A 15,802-nucleotide genomic window follows, 5' to 3' on the forward strand; every position below is an offset into this window, starting at 1 on the left:
AGCTGTGGAAGAGGCAAGAGAGAGACAGAGAGAGAGAGAGAGAGAGAGAGAGAGAGAGAGAGAGAGAGAGAGAGAGAGAGAGAGAGAGAGAGAGAGAGAGAGAAGCTGAGTGTGCCTGCTTGACTGAGTCCAGCAGAAAAATGTAGGTAATGAGAGTACCAGACAGTGAAAGGGGCAGCAATTACATGTAGGAATTCTCTAGTTGTTGAAAGGCGCACACAGAAGTCCTATTGTGTTTCCCAAACAGAACATGAAGCATCTGCTGCAAACAGAAAAGAGCACTTCATCCTAAGAGTGCTTCTCACTATTGCCAGAATATAGGCATAATATTCTCCAACATAACATCCAATGGCAAAATGTAGATCACATTCTAGTTAGGGTACGGTTTATGGAACAAACAAACATGAAACTGACTGAAATCTTAACAGTGGAAAATTGATCAACAAAACTACACCACCAAACAGAGAGTCACCAAAATAAAAGTCTAAAAGTCCAGATGAGCCACACAAGCTGGGCAGAAAGAGAGAGAAGGAAGAGAGAAATGGAATGTCTGGGGTGTATAGAGAAGCTGGGAGAGAGACTCGGAAGTAATCATGATTGGCTAAACAGAAACAGGCGCTGAGGTTACTCTCAGTCATGCCAAAAGAGATGGAGCTTGAGAGGGGAGAGAGAAGAAAGAGAGGCTGAAAAAGAGTCTTGATGCGTACAGTAACAAGGTTTGGTGGCGAGATGGGGTGAGGGGGAGGGACAGTGTGATGGCCCATAGGTCCACCCTCATGTTCCCCTGCCAGAGAGTGGGTCTGTTCACAACCACACCAGAGTGTAAGAGGGAAAAAACATGGGAACTCAATTAGTTTAAACAGCCAAACAAACTCTTAAATCTCCTAAGCCTGTCATTCACACCCTCTCCTGTCTTCTGACGTCACCTCTGTCCTTCAAAACTATTAGTTTCCCTCTTAACTCTCACTCTTAATTCATTTGACCATATAAATCCCTCTCCCCCTCCCCCTCCCCCTCCTCCATACCCCTCAACCTCTCACCCACTTCTTTCCCCGCTTCTTCCAAAAGTAAAGGGGATAAAGAGTGATGTAACCCCCCTCTCCTGCAGTCTTTAAACCAAACCCACCATGCCTCCCCTGACCAAAGCACCATCATTCTTACCCTCTAAACCTTTTCCTAAACCTCTTCAAAACATTGACCAAATGTATTTCATTTACAGAATAATACTGTTAAAGCTAATATAATGTGTTTAGGTCTTTATTTCGTGGTCACATAATTCCAGTATATCTTTAATCACAATAAACACATGTGATTAGCACGCTGTCACTAGAAAGATAATAAATTAATAGCAAAACAATTGTGATAAATTACAAGTGATGCATTGCATTACAATAGAAGCTAACACCTGCTGAGCAGCAGAAGCAGTTTGAAAGGTCCCCATGGTTCCTTTGAGGTAAACAAAGAGGGGGAAAATGGGCTTTTGAGAGGTGGCATATTAAAAAATGATGGTTCACTGAGAAAAGAATATCCCCCTCTGTCTCCCCCTCTCTCTTTATCTAGACTGTAGTATTCTCCCTTCCTCCCTCACTCCCATTCATAATGGCTATTGTCGGAGCCAGACAGTGACTATTGTGCGTCCCTGGCACTCAGTCCCATGCACCGCTGAGACAAAGGGAATAATGGAGATGTGGAGAAAAAAACTAAACAGTTACTAAGCAAATCATCTACCTAAGACGGATTGCTTACACCTATATTGACAAATGTAACCTCTTTCAGACCATTTTGTTAAGGTAGTAAGGCGAATTTCAGTTTTGATTGTGTAAAATATTGTTGAAGAGCAGCTCTTTGAAGCAACAAAATTCACACAAATGCTAGCTTTATTGTTTCCCTTAGTTTAAAAATGTCAATCTGGAAATAATTTCCTACAAACTGCTTGGTAACGTATACCATAAAACACCAAAGGGAGGGAAGTGGCAGACACTTAACAGAAGCCCAGAGGCAGTTTGCATGTCTGTGCATATTCACTCCTGCTGACAAGCAAAGACACAGAGAGCTAAACACAAAATCAACACATAGGTCTACTCTAATAACAACCCAAGCACACTACATGTAACTCTCTTTGATGGGAAAACAACAACCTTTTGACTTGAATGTTGATGAGGATCTAAGCAATGTTGCATTGTACCCTTTTCACTATAATACCAGTAATATAAGGGCTTCTCTTCCTTCACATCTGTCCCATGGAGTACTTGTCCAAGAACAGAGGTAAATAGTGGAATATGATAGGTCTTCCTAATCAAGGATTCATTTCAGTCATTTCCTGTGATCAAAAGCAAACCACTACACTACACAAAGTTCTAAATTGTATTATGTGTGAGCAGCACATGGCATAGTGGCTTACAGGCCCTTATTGGTGAAAGAGAAATGGCAGGGGGAATGTTATTCTCTAACCCAGAAAACTACAGGAGGTGAGAGAGAGAGGGAGAGGTGGCTGCATTTCATAGCACCATACCAGCAAGTCCAGTAGCCTACATTTTGCACTGTTTCCATGTGGCCAGAGAAGTGAGGGGTCTGAAAAGAGATGGGAGAGCACAGGGGACACGTGAGGTTAGTGAGTGAGTGAGAGAGAAAGGGGGAGAGAATGAAATGCTCGGGTGTTTTCCGGCTGCAATTCCCAAATGAAGCGTGAAGAACACGAACACACAGAGCCACAATGAGGTATTGGGAAGGGGAAATGAGATGGAGAGGAAGAAAAGAGACAGGCTATGCGTCATGATGATGGGTTGAGAAGATTAACTGTCCAAGAGCAGAGCAGAGACCTTTCCTCACAGATTCAGAGAACATAGGATATCTTTCAGAGCCCCTCAGAAGAGAATCATTACTCTCATAGTATCAGTTAAAGATGGATTGGAATTTAACCAATCACCATCACTAATCACTCCTGTCAGCCCAATGTTTATCTTTTGACCCAACAAATTAACTATTTAACTATTTGAAATCCTCTCTATGTTCATCACAAAACTGTCTCCAAAACAACCTGCTCTCTATGAAATGAAACCTGCAGCTCTCTGGTGAATTGGCTAGTATATTTGTGTGCATGAATGGGCACACAAACGTTAGCTGTCTACACTACAGAATACCTTCAAAGTCTGACACTACTGAAATTGGGTAGCAATATGCCAACACAGTCCCTGCTCTGACTGAGACGGGTGCATTCCAGAAGCATGAACAACTTTAACATGTTGCCCATGATTTCTATAGACACACTCAGATATCAAGACACAATGCCCATGCAAAAACAAACTCAAAGCAGTAGGCTATATGAAATCATGCAGCCATAATACTGGTGACTACCAGTACAGCATGAACTGTAATTCAAAAGGAATTCCAAAGAAGCATAACTTCCTATACATTTTGTTTTTTTTCTCTCCAGATGGCCAACTGTTTCAAAGAATAGCAAAGAAGAAAGGAATAGAAAAAAGGAACCACCACATAATTGTGGTCAAGATTACTCCCAGTCACAAACTGGAATTTTAAACGCTCAAGTTACACTCAAGTTTCTTTTTCAAATATGCATGCCCTAAAAACAGTTAACAAGGCCTACTGTAAATGCAGGAGTCATACTATATAACCAAGAACAGTTTAAAATCCCCCGTCCCTACATTAGCTATGCAGTTATACTAGTTTGTCAAATGCTACAATGTTACAAAAAAAATATCGTGTGTTTAATATTAGTACTTTCATTGATCGATGCTAAATGATATGCGTCATATATTCATATCAAACTCACATCGCAATTGACAGATTAGTGCACAGAAACTTGTATATGTTCTCTATTGTACAGCAGCCTATATATAACTTTTGCAGTGTGCCGAAGTAGGCTGTAGTTTACTGCACTTATTGTATGCAAGATTGTAGCGGATAGAGCATTTTTTCAAGTGCAGTTTAGGAATTAGTTTAGTCAGCCAAAAAGCATCCGACTCTTACCTGTATAAAATATAGGTCATCCGATGTTCTTCAGATTGTGCTCCCGTACTTCACCAGGGAGAAGTCACTAGCAGCAAAGTCCCGACCTGCCACCACATGCCAAAAGCCACTCCATGCAATTCCGCCCAACCCATTTTCTTAGGCTGACGTCAGCTTGAATACACGATCATTAGAGAAAAAGCAATTGAGTAAGAAATGTGTCATATTTTTTGGAATGGTTGCGGTAATTGGTAATTAAAAACAAATGTAAAATCAAACACTATGTGCAATTAAACCACAATAGTTGTACACATATGATATGCCTGGCCTATAATGTTGAATTCACAATACAACGTCATGATAACACCATAACTTTTGTATACAATACATAATACACAGTAGAACAATTTGCCTATTCACATAAACAGCCACCAACATTCACTTCTTGAACACAGAATAAAAGAATCTCGAACACAATGTGGTTCTCGGTCTCAGTTTAATCAATTTCTTTGAAAATCAGAATATTCTGATCAATTCACTTGTGTTATTCTAACCAGATCAAATGGATCATTTCAATCAGAAGTCCTTGTCCCAGTCTGACTCCTCCACCGCAGATGATTTGTCAAGGTTGTCAGTGAAAGGGTCACATTTGCTGTCTTCCAAGTGACTGTTGAACTGTAAGATAATAGTGTTCAGGAAAATTGTAATGCCAAATTTACTCTGGCAAATGCAAATCTACATCAAACATATTATCCAACAACAACACACAGTCTGCAATGGCCTTATACCACAACTACAGCAGAGGACTATGCTGTCTTTTCAAGATTATTTCCCTGTCTCCCTCTCATATTGTAGGTACTAGCCTATATCTTACCTTGGGTATGATTGGTGGGGGCAAAGTGCCTTTGCAAAGTCCTTCCCAGTTGAATCCTTCAAACCATCTAAGAGAAATAGCAAAAGACCATACAATAACCATTAGTAGTGGCACAGTCTATAGACTGTAAAAAATGTTGTGCTTGCTCTGCAGAACTATTTGCATGAGCTTTTTAAGTATCACCAACAAGTCTGAGTTTTATGAATGATATACATACGTAGATGTTAGTGTAAAACCAACAGTTTCAAATAGTTGCCTCAATTTTCTTTTAGAAATATTGCTCTGTTACTCTGAGTTCTTCAAAGGGTGCCCCTCTTTAAATTAGAATATGACTTGATATACTTTGAATATGATTATTTAGATATTTAGCTTGAAAACGTTCTTAACTTTGGGGTGAAATGTCCACAGGGTGACTGTACTAACAGAAAGACAGGAGTTCAACATGTAATTAACAGTAAACATGTCTAGCCCCATCCCATGTGGACTGTTTCACCCCAAGATTAACAACGTTTTCAAGCTAAATACTTATAGTATTTTGTTTTGTCATTTAATAGTACTTGTATTTTGCTCAGTAGTTTGCCTGGTAAATATTACAGGTCATAATTATTGAACTCCATCATCGTTCCACCAGTCACTACTGCTTCACTCAGTATAACCTTTGCGGATTAACCTCTTAATTGTTTAGATCTTTCTATACCTCTCCTTTCTCATCTATCCATCCTCTCTTCCATTTATCCAGTCAACCAACATAACTCACTTTCTTTCAACTACCCAGAACCTCTTCATCTACCTTGATAAAAGCTTTCTTTTAAACTAGATATCTATCTGATATCTGTATCTAATAGATAATCTATCTAACATTCTATCTATGATCTTCTAACATACCATCTATCTAACATTCTCTCTTTCAAACCGTATATCTATCTATAGTATCTAACCTTTCAACTGCCTAGCTATCAGTCACTACTAGTCTCACAGTATAACCTATACAGATTAACCTCTTAATTGTTTTGACCTGTCCTCTCTTTCATCTATCCATTCATCCATGAAATCAACCAACCAAACCAACCTGTCACTTTTTTTCAACTACCCAGAACATATTCATCAACCTCAATAAATGCTTTCTGATACCTATTCAACCTTTTAAATTGTTCTAACAAAAGAAACTCATCCGGTTAATCAATCATCTATACCACTCTCATCCAACTCTCTACCCACTTCACTGAAGTATACATGGCTCATGTGTAGACATGTTTTCATCTCAGCCTTTCATCTTACTTGTGTTTCTGGATGTCCTTGGCCCCATTACTTTGATTACCCAGTCTCTCTGAGGGGTTGCTCCTGCGAGGCGAGGATAGAGAGATGAGTCTTCACACAACTGATAACTAAAGGAATGTGATTCTAAACATTAAATGTGAATTCAGTCTTGCGTACTATGTCCCACCTGCAGAGCTTCTTAATGAGGCTTGCAGCGCTCCTGCTGATGGTTTTAGGGAATTCAACATGGTCGATCCCACGGATGGTGTCAGTGAACGTCCTCATGGGGTCAGGGCCACAAAATGGGACACTGGAAAGATTGGGAGAAACATTAAAGAACATTGATCAAAATGATATGAAAACAACATGAAAAATGAAGCTCCGGAGAGAACATCTGTAATCAATCAATCAATGACATAATCTCACTTTCCGCTCAGCAGCTCAAACACAAAGACACCCAGAGACCAGAGATCTGCAGACACACTGTGGCCCTTGTTCAGGATAATCTCAGGGGCCATATATCCAGGTGTCCCACAAAACGTCCAGGTTTTCGTTCCCAAGCCTACCTTCTTAGCACAACCAAATCCCACCTACGAAGGGCAGAGGGCAGTAGAGTAATAAATAAGTACTAAACAGATGCCTTTGAGTAGGTAAATGAATCGACAGATCATGTTGTGTTGTGTATTCTATTCTCATCCATGAGAAACCATGCATCTTTGCTGTGCTGTTGAATGCAATGCATTCATTTGTAGTTGTACCACTTTGGCATAGCCACGCTTGTCCAGAACAACATTTTCAGGCTTGAGATCCCTGTAGGTGATACCGTGGCAGTGCAGGAAGATGAGAGCCTCAACAACACAAGCAGTGTAGAACCGTGTAGTGCTGTCATCAAACAAGCCTCTGAAACAGAGAAACAACAGTACACCAATGCAGTCAATAACCACTACATAATGAGGGACAGTGAGTTGCCAGTACTATTGTGCAAGCCATGCAGAAAGATGTTACATCATGAACAAAGACCATTAAAGAAGTATACAAGCATAATGCATAAACACATGAAATGTGTGCAGTAAAATATACAAACTTTTTTTATCAGTACCTGTCTGTTAGTAGAGTCCAGAGCTCACCCCCGAGACAGGCCTCAGTCAGCATGTACAGACACTTAGCGTCCCTGAAGGTATGATGTAGCCTGGGACAAAGGAGACACTATTTATCAGTTACACCACCTTTTCACTTTTAGAAGCATCAACATAATGAGAAACATGCCGTGCTGTCAAGCTGTTTTCATCCTTGAGCTAGAATGTGAAAGTCGGGTCATTGGCGCACCCGTCTGAGTTTGAGTTGATGATTGATTGGTGGGTGCACACCTGACAATAAATGGACAATGAATATCTGTGAGGATGTGTCTCTCCCTCAGGATGTGCTCCTGTTGACCAGAGCTCAGGATCTGACGCTTCCTTAGAACCCTCATGGCGAAGGGATACCTGATGTTCTTCAGCTGCACCTGGAGGAGGTGCACGTAGTTAACACATCTAGGTCAATCCAATTATTACAACATACAACTTAGAAAAGCACACTTCACTGGGAAGCTGTCCCCATTGATTGTGGTTAATTATAAGGGACACCAGGATGAGTAAACCATCACCCAGGGAGAGCATGGACACAGTACTATGTCTGACCTGCTGCTAGGTCCTACAGTAACTCACCAGCGCCACATGACCGATTTCCCCCACTCCTAGATGGCAGATGACTTGGAAATCACTAAGAGAAGTGTTGGAGAGGATAGCATCTTCCTCTGATCTGCTCATGTGTAAAAGGGGGGGTTAGTTCATGTTGCTTTATGTTCATGTACTGTGTGTATATTGCTCATAGTTATGATGCAAACAGTTAGAAATAAATGCCTACTTACTTGGCTTTGGGTTCGCTGCCCTGTTGCGCATCATGACTGTCATCCACCAAACCTCCAACTATATTTTTGAAAGACCTGAAAATGAGTGATATGGTCTTAGATGTCTGGAAAGATATTGTAACATTTGCGCCTCATGACCTTCTGACAATTAAATAATAAATACAAAATCAATATTATGTAAGCACATCTTTCTGCGGTGGGGCATTGTGTGCCTCAACTATTATAGGAGATGAGAGAACAACATTCTGAACAATAATTTGTAGTCCGAACAGATCACTTACTCTCTATCCATAGCCAAGCATGTGACACTACCAGCAGCAATCACATTTACTGTCCGCACATCTTCTCTGGAGACAGAAGAAAAAAAGGGCTGAAAGCTATAACAATAGCATGCAAAATTAAGCAACAAAATTGACACCACGCAGACACAAATTAGCTTCTCTCTTTTCCCTAAGGATTATTATTCTCAAACAAATGTGTAACTTGTGAAATGCTGTGTAGGATTGATTATTATAATTTTCTAAAAGCCATTGAGCTTGATATTTTCATTATGAATTTGCATAATGTATTGTATTTGTCACTAGCACCCACTGTCCAATTGATTGTGGTTGATTATGAGGCCATGATGAGTAAATACAATCACACAGTGAAAGCATATCTCACTCCCCTGAGGATGCTGTCAATCAAACATGGACAATGTTTGCACATCAACACACAAAATGTGTTGTTTCCCAGTTTCAGTAGTGTCAGACTTGAATAGACTGAAGGTATTCTGTAGTGTAGACAGCAAACGTTTGTGTGCCCATTCATGCACAAAAATATACTAGCCAATTCACCAGAGCGCTGCAGGTTTAATTTCATAGAGAGCAGGTTGTTTTGGAGAATATCCTTTGACAGTATTTATTAATATATACTGTATAATTTGTATAACCTCGGCCTGTTGCACCAACCAGGGCTACAACTTCTATAGTGGTTCAGGCAGATTTGTGATAACAGAATGAGTGGTTCTCCAATGTGGCATGTCTCAATAGATATTCTTCTAGTTATCAAACGATAAGTAGCCTCAATGACAAATGTGATGTTAATATGTGAATATATAAGTCTTGTATAACAGCATTTGAAAAGCAATTAATTTCACAGTCTCACCCCGTCAGTGCTTTCTCTCCAAACCAATGGCCCTCAGAGAGTGTAGACAGGAGTACAGCCTCTTCACTGGCTGACTTCTTTTCTGTCACCTTCACCTTGAGAGGTGCAGACGGGGTAAGTGTAAGAGTGTTTATCTTTCTTTCTCATGTCAGTCTCTTAGCAATGTAGCAGCGCTCTTAATAATTAGCACCATCTGTGCAGGTGCAATTGTAGCACTACCTAAATAACACATGCAGAAGCCTTTTTTTGTAAAATACTTTTTATAGCATGTTCATTGAGGTTTCACGTGAGACTCAGTTATCCTTATCCTCACCTGTCCCTTGCTGATGATGTAGAAGGTATCACCTGTGGCCCCTTGTCGGATGATGTAATCACCCTCAGTGTAGTGAGTCTGAAGGATAGACCAATAAGAGACAGTGGGGAGGGAGAGAATAATGTAAAATGGGGATGAGATGGGAGGGATATGGTCATTAAAGATAAGAGGGCAGGGGGAACAGGATGATTATAAAAAGGGATGCCGTCAGGTTTACACCATAAACTACTAAAAATAAGGATTCTGTCAGTGGGCCACCAATACAATGTAAATAGACCAGTAAACTGTATATAGATCATGTGTATTTGCTGATGTAAAATTGCCAGCTGGAATCTGTTTGGGGAATTATGCCTTGACTACACAATGTAACTGGAGTTAAAGAGAACATGTGTATAATAGACAAAAATTCTGTACCTCCTCCAGAACATCAGACACTTTCATGAGCACATCCTCTGGCAAAGACTGCAGGAAGGGTACCCTGCAGCCAGACAAACAGGACAGCATGATGGCAGGCACACGTGACACTTCATCCACTGTGGCTAAAAGAAAGTATCATTTTGTGCCAGTGCTACATGCATACAGTATGGCTGTTCCTTGTCAAGTCAATGCCATCAGGCTGGTGTTCACCTGCAGAAGAGCTCCATGGAACGGGAGAGGCTGCTAAAACCACTCTGCATCATGATAACCTGGAAGCTCTTACGGTCAATAACCCACAACTTGCTGTCTGCTAGTGCTGCCGAACGAGAGAGAGGGGGGGGGGATAGAGAGAGAGAGAGAGAGAGAGAGAGAGAGAGAGAGAGAGAGAGAGAGAGAGAGAGAGAGAGAGAGAGAGAGAGAGAGAGAGAGAAGAGAGAGAGAGAGCAAAGCAAAGGGAATGGTAAGGGAGGTTATGTAAATCCCGGGACAAAGAGAGATATACTGTACATTATAAATGTATTCTGCTCGGACATGTATGTGCTGAGTGTCAAACATAATAGTATATCCTATTTCCTTCTAGTCAATGTTGGCATAGGTTTTCTGTGTTGCGCTAAAGGAATTATGTGGCTCAGCAAAAGTATTTACATTTCAAAAGCTTTTCATTTCTGTGAGGAGATGGAACACCTGCCAAAGCAATCTTTGCAAACAAACATGCTCTCCATCCAATTTACGTCTACAAACAGTGTTAGATAACCTAGATGTTCTAGTCTTTTTTCTGAAAGTGTTCAAGATCACATTCCTCCATCTTAGCATGTCTTTGTCTGTTCTCCAGGAAGGATAATGGAACTCTGAGGGAGGCGTTGTAAATTAATAATGACCCAGATTAATGGATACAGTGGTGCTTCCTTCAAACCAATGTCTTGCATTGGCTGCACTACTCCACTAACCCGAGCCCACAACCCACCACCTGTTTCAATTCTGTACTGACTGTGCTGTATGACCAATCACTTGATTATAAGTTGTTGATTAACTCAAAATGTCAAATGAATGACCTCATATCATTGTTGCCAACATTTGTAACCAGGTTTGACACTAAATGTAAAAAACTGAAATGGAATGTATGATGTATTAGCATTGGTTGTCAAATGACAGCTCCAGCAAACATTGCTTAGATCTATGATATTAGCCTTGTATACCCTTTGCCATTCTCTTCTAAGAACATCCTGGGTGACCATGAATGTCGGCCTTGAGAGCCCTTATTTCACCTGAACCTTAGTCACAGTCTCCATGAGTCAGACCACATGAGAGAAAGCTTTATTGATGCTCTCTGACGGCAACAAAGAGAACGAATTGCAGGTCAGCAAGGAGACCAACCCAGAGAAAGGGTTGAGAGGGAGGGTATAGAAGTCAAGGAACCTAGGAACCTAAATTGAGAATTGTTGTTGAGCGAACTATCCATAGAGGAGGGAATTGGAGAGGGAGATAGACTGTGAGATACACACAAATTCTAAGAAACAGTAAACTTGCATTGCACTGAAAGAGAATAAGAAACGTAGTGAAATAGAGGACAGCAAGAGAACAAAGAAAACATTGTAAGAGGGACAGATTTTTCAATTTGCACTGAGGCAGTCCATTCCCTTAACCTATTTATTTGTGAATCCAGGTCAGATGTGAGTAGCAGTGGTTGGGATTCTCATTCAACAGCTGGGGTGGCAGACATTCTCCCAGTGGGCTTAGTCTAGACGCTGTAGGGGGGCGATAGCACACTTTCTATTTTCCATTGAGAATACCACTGAGAATGTCCTTTAGTCGGTCATGGAGTAATCATAAGAGGCATCTATGACCATGATGCACCACTTTACAAATGACATCTAACACAATCTTCGATATGGGAGTGGTAAAAAAAAAAAGGAGTGAGACAGAGGAGCTCAGAGCTGAGACAGGAGAGGAACGGCAGTGAAGCAATTCATGAGCCAAAAAAAGATGTGTTTTGTATTCCCCACATCTCAGAATGGAGTATTTGAAGCTGTGATGTTATGTAGGATTTGAAATTTTCCTTTGATTAAAAATTCTACTTAACTTCCCAATCTGACCAGATATATTGAGATGTGCATAGACTGGTCTGAGGAAATTTGCTGCTCTGTAGAGGAAGAATTATTTAGGTCAAGAACTTAAGAACTGCATCTGTATAGAATAGTATATGTGTTGCATCTTACATTGACTTCTGATGTTACCAGAATAGATCAACCACACAAGACAATGGCCCACACAGTCCACTATGCTCTGGTACCTGTTATGGTGTCAGGATGGATGCAGTTGAACAGGAGTGCCAATTCTCCAAACACTTTTCCTGGTTCAATTGTGTGTAGCTTCTTAGAATTCTTCGTCACTTCCATCTTCCCTTCTGTTAAAAACACATTAAAATACATTTACATCGAAGCAGCAAACACATCATGCAATATTGACAACTCATGTGTGTGTGTGTGTGTGTGTGTGTGTGTGTGTGTGTGTGTGTGTGTGTGTGTGTGTGTGTGTGTCTGCTACCCCGCTGTTGGATCTTCAGGAGAGCATGGAGGAGGAGGAGGAGGATGGTAGTCTAGAAGCCTCCTCCAAGACAACAGGGTAGCAGCTGAGGAGGTGTGACCACACATTAGCTCAGTACGGCCCAGCCCAGCCACACTCTACTCACAGCTGCAGGTGCTAACTGAGAGTGTGATTGACACACTATCAGATGAGCCCAGCTGCCTGCGATATCCCTATGACAGGTAGAGACACTCTCATCTCCAACTCCGCAGCAGAGACTGCCACATTCTGGTGCTCAGGTGACAAGAAAAGCTAAATTGGATAACCATACCCCAATGTCTGTCACATCAGATATGAGGGGAATAAGAGAGAAGCCTAACACCAACTAACACCAATGGCCATTATATATATTTCAAAACCAGGGACGAGTAGGCCTTGCTTGCCTTGTCCTTGACTGAAGTTTCACCACAAAACACTATGTTTGCCTCTTATCATGCGTACCACCGTCTCTCCCTCTCTCCTTCCAGAAACAGGTCATTCTAACATTTCCCCTCATTGCACCAGAAAGCACAGCCTGTGTTAGGCTTAGGAGCATACCAACCAGAGGGAGACGGAACAAAGGGAGATGCTGTGTTCTTGAGGAACATTTACTGGGCAGTGGACACATCTCTGGGCCAACTTAGAAGACCGATAAGCAGCAGCAGAACATACATTAAAGCTGATGAGCAGACTGCTCTTCAAGAATTAGTATCAAGTCAAGGGCCTCATGAACAATCAACAAAAAGCCAAGGCAATTACTATACATTCAGGGATTTGGGAATACCTATAGTATTTTTGAGAGTGGTACTATGCATGAAAACAACATTTCTGGAAGGGTCTGGAAGTGACTGAATACGATTTATAAAGCACTTAATGCATCTTGCCTTACCTTCTAAAACATAGGCAAGAGTTCCTTTGTCTCCCCCTTTAATGACGCAGCAGCCTTGATTAACTACAGTAGGCGACATACAGTCCATTACAGCCAGGAGTTGCATGCTTTCCATGTTCTTCAGGAAGTCATTTTCTGAAAAGGCTGTTTGAATCAGCTCCTGTGACCTGAGGGAGTGTGGAACAAGTGTGGAACAATCAATAACAAGTCTATGTCATAGTGCCTGGTATTTGACAACAACATGAGGTGTCATAAATGAATGAAACCCATTATTGACTTTCCAGTCTGTGCTGGAACCACTTGATCAGCCTTAAGGGCTTTAGAAGGTACATTTCTCAAGTGGAGCAGGTAAAAGGGAATGTTGCCAAGGCAAACAATTGTCCTTGGTGAATTCGCTCACTCCTGGCTTTTATTGCAGCCCTGCTGGTTGACGAGTGCAAGTTGCTGTGGGTCCAGAGTGATGGGCTCTGAAAATATGGTCTTTCTTTTGGCTCTCTGGGACTCCTCACACTGTGAAGCATGCCCTGAAATAGACAAAGAGGTCAATTGCACTCTGGTTACTTTATGAAGCAACATGCTGCAAAAGATTCACATTCATTTAATATTTAATACTTTTCTGACATTTGATACCTTCTCATCGTCACAGAAGCAAGTATAATCAATAGGATAGAGCAGAAAGGTAAAACCATTGCATGAGCTTTAGATGTATCTGTGTGTATATTTACAGGATGGCTTACCTGCATTAGCTGTAGATGATCCTGAGGGTGAGAAACTGGCCCGGTAGCGGTCCAGCTCTCCCTGCAGTCTCCGAATAAGGTCGTCCTTGGCATCCAACTCCAGCTCTAATTCATCAATGAGTGTGTCCCTCTGACGAAGCTCTTCAATCTTAAGCTGCAGGGCAAACTGGAGGTCTCGAAGTGTGCCCATTGCCTCTGGGGAGCAGAGGTGACAGGAGGGTGAATGGTATATCATGAAGTACAGCTTACAAATATTTGTTTTTAACAGCATCACTCTCTCTTTCAGTCTCACTCTCTCACTTTCTCTCACTCACACACTCTCTCTCTCTCTCTCTTTTATCTCGCCCTGTGTGTGTGTGTGTGTGTGTGTGTGTGTGTGTGTGTGTGTGTGTGTGTGTGTGTGTGTGTGTGTGTGTGTGTGTGTGTGTGTGTGCGTGCCTGCGTGCGTGCGTGCGTGCGTGCGTGCGTGTGTGTGTGTGTGTGTGTGTGTGTGTGTGTGCGCGCGCGCGTGTATTGCATGCACTTTAATTTGGATAATGAAACACTGTGTAAGATAATGAGATAAAAGGTATGTTAATAGGTTTTACTGAGGACCTAAAAAACATTTAATTCGGTTAATTTGTTGAATAACTAAATATCATAATTGGACTGTATTATTTATTTATTTTTATTCTAGGTAGCTAATTGAAAATTACGATAAGAAAAATAAATGTTAAAGTTGGGAGACAGCTTTTGGACGATCTACATCATGCAACATCATATCAAATAGCAGTGATGAGATCATGCATTTTGTACAATTCTGCATTACAGTTTTTATAAAAAAGAAAGAATAAAGTTAAATCACGCAGTACCTGTCTATTCCGAAGCGAAGCACAGAAAAACATGAGGCAGAAAAAAGTCCAGATGATCCAAATATGCCTAGTCTTCTCTGTCTCGGACTGAGATGTGCAAAACGGCTTCACTATGCCCTCGATATAAATACCTAGACAGGTGCTGGCATGGCACCTCCTCGCAATAACGTCTGGATTACTGAATGGTATGAATGCCGATTAGCAGCGATGACGACTGAGCGGTCCTCTGTGTCTTACCGTTTCAGGTTCTCTGTTCTCCCCGCTAGCTAAACGAATTCGCACTCTGTGTTGGCAATAGGCGCATACAGTAGGTACGTATGCAGGAAAATCGTTAAAAGTTTAATACAGACATGTGACCATGAATAGCATTGGATGGATGTCATCATCATTCATCAATTCATCAATTCATCATATTACTCCTCAATGCTCGAATGGATATGTGATCATTTTGATGAGCAATATTCAAAATGTGAAATCATGATGACTAAATAATGTAGCCTATCAGTACGAGTATGTTTTCATTGTTTGTGTATTATTGATTAATCTTCATTTATTTATGTGTATTTTCCAATAGGCTATAACAGTCAATGTCAATGATAACACCATTGCAGGTCGAATGTGACACACGCACACACACACACACACACACACACACACACACACACACACACACACACACACACACACACACACACACACACACACACACACACACACACACACACACAGTTTATCAGTGGGGTGCAAACATTTGGGCACATTTGAGTTTTTAAATGATAAAAAGGGAAAAGGGTCCTGTGCAAAAGTTTGGGAACCCTTTTGGATTATTCTTTGTTACCTTTTGAGAAGATGATTACTAAGGCCCAGAGTCAGGTGAATAT

At 41.2% G+C, this 15,802-nt stretch overlaps 1 protein-coding gene across 1 annotated transcript; it reads right to left on the bottom strand.

Moving 5' to 3' along the window:
• Positions 1 to 4,542: 4,542 nt before the first annotated feature.
• On the bottom strand, positions 4,543 to 14,260 carry prkg1l (protein kinase cGMP-dependent 1, like; the record flags this gene model as incomplete). Its single annotated transcript, XM_080530507.1, has 19 exons — positions 4,543 to 4,641; positions 4,841 to 4,907; positions 6,119 to 6,181; positions 6,285 to 6,407; positions 6,524 to 6,687; positions 6,856 to 6,997; positions 7,197 to 7,286; positions 7,465 to 7,601; positions 7,804 to 7,897; positions 8,007 to 8,081; positions 8,288 to 8,353; positions 9,153 to 9,247; positions 9,466 to 9,543; positions 9,880 to 9,943; positions 10,093 to 10,198; positions 12,173 to 12,286; positions 13,334 to 13,500; positions 13,734 to 13,857; positions 14,071 to 14,260. The coding sequence occupies 19 exons, from the start codon at positions 14,258 to 14,260 to the stop codon at positions 4,543 to 4,545; spliced, it is 2,058 nt and encodes a 685-aa protein (XP_080386633.1).
• Between the last annotated feature and the right edge of the window lie 1,542 nt (positions 14,261 to 15,802).

This window comes from Nansenia antarctica (assembly GCF_963989245.1).
Source record: "Nansenia antarctica genome assembly, chromosome: 5".
NCBI classification, from domain to species: domain Eukaryota; kingdom Metazoa; phylum Chordata; class Actinopteri; order Argentiniformes; family Microstomatidae; genus Nansenia; species Nansenia antarctica.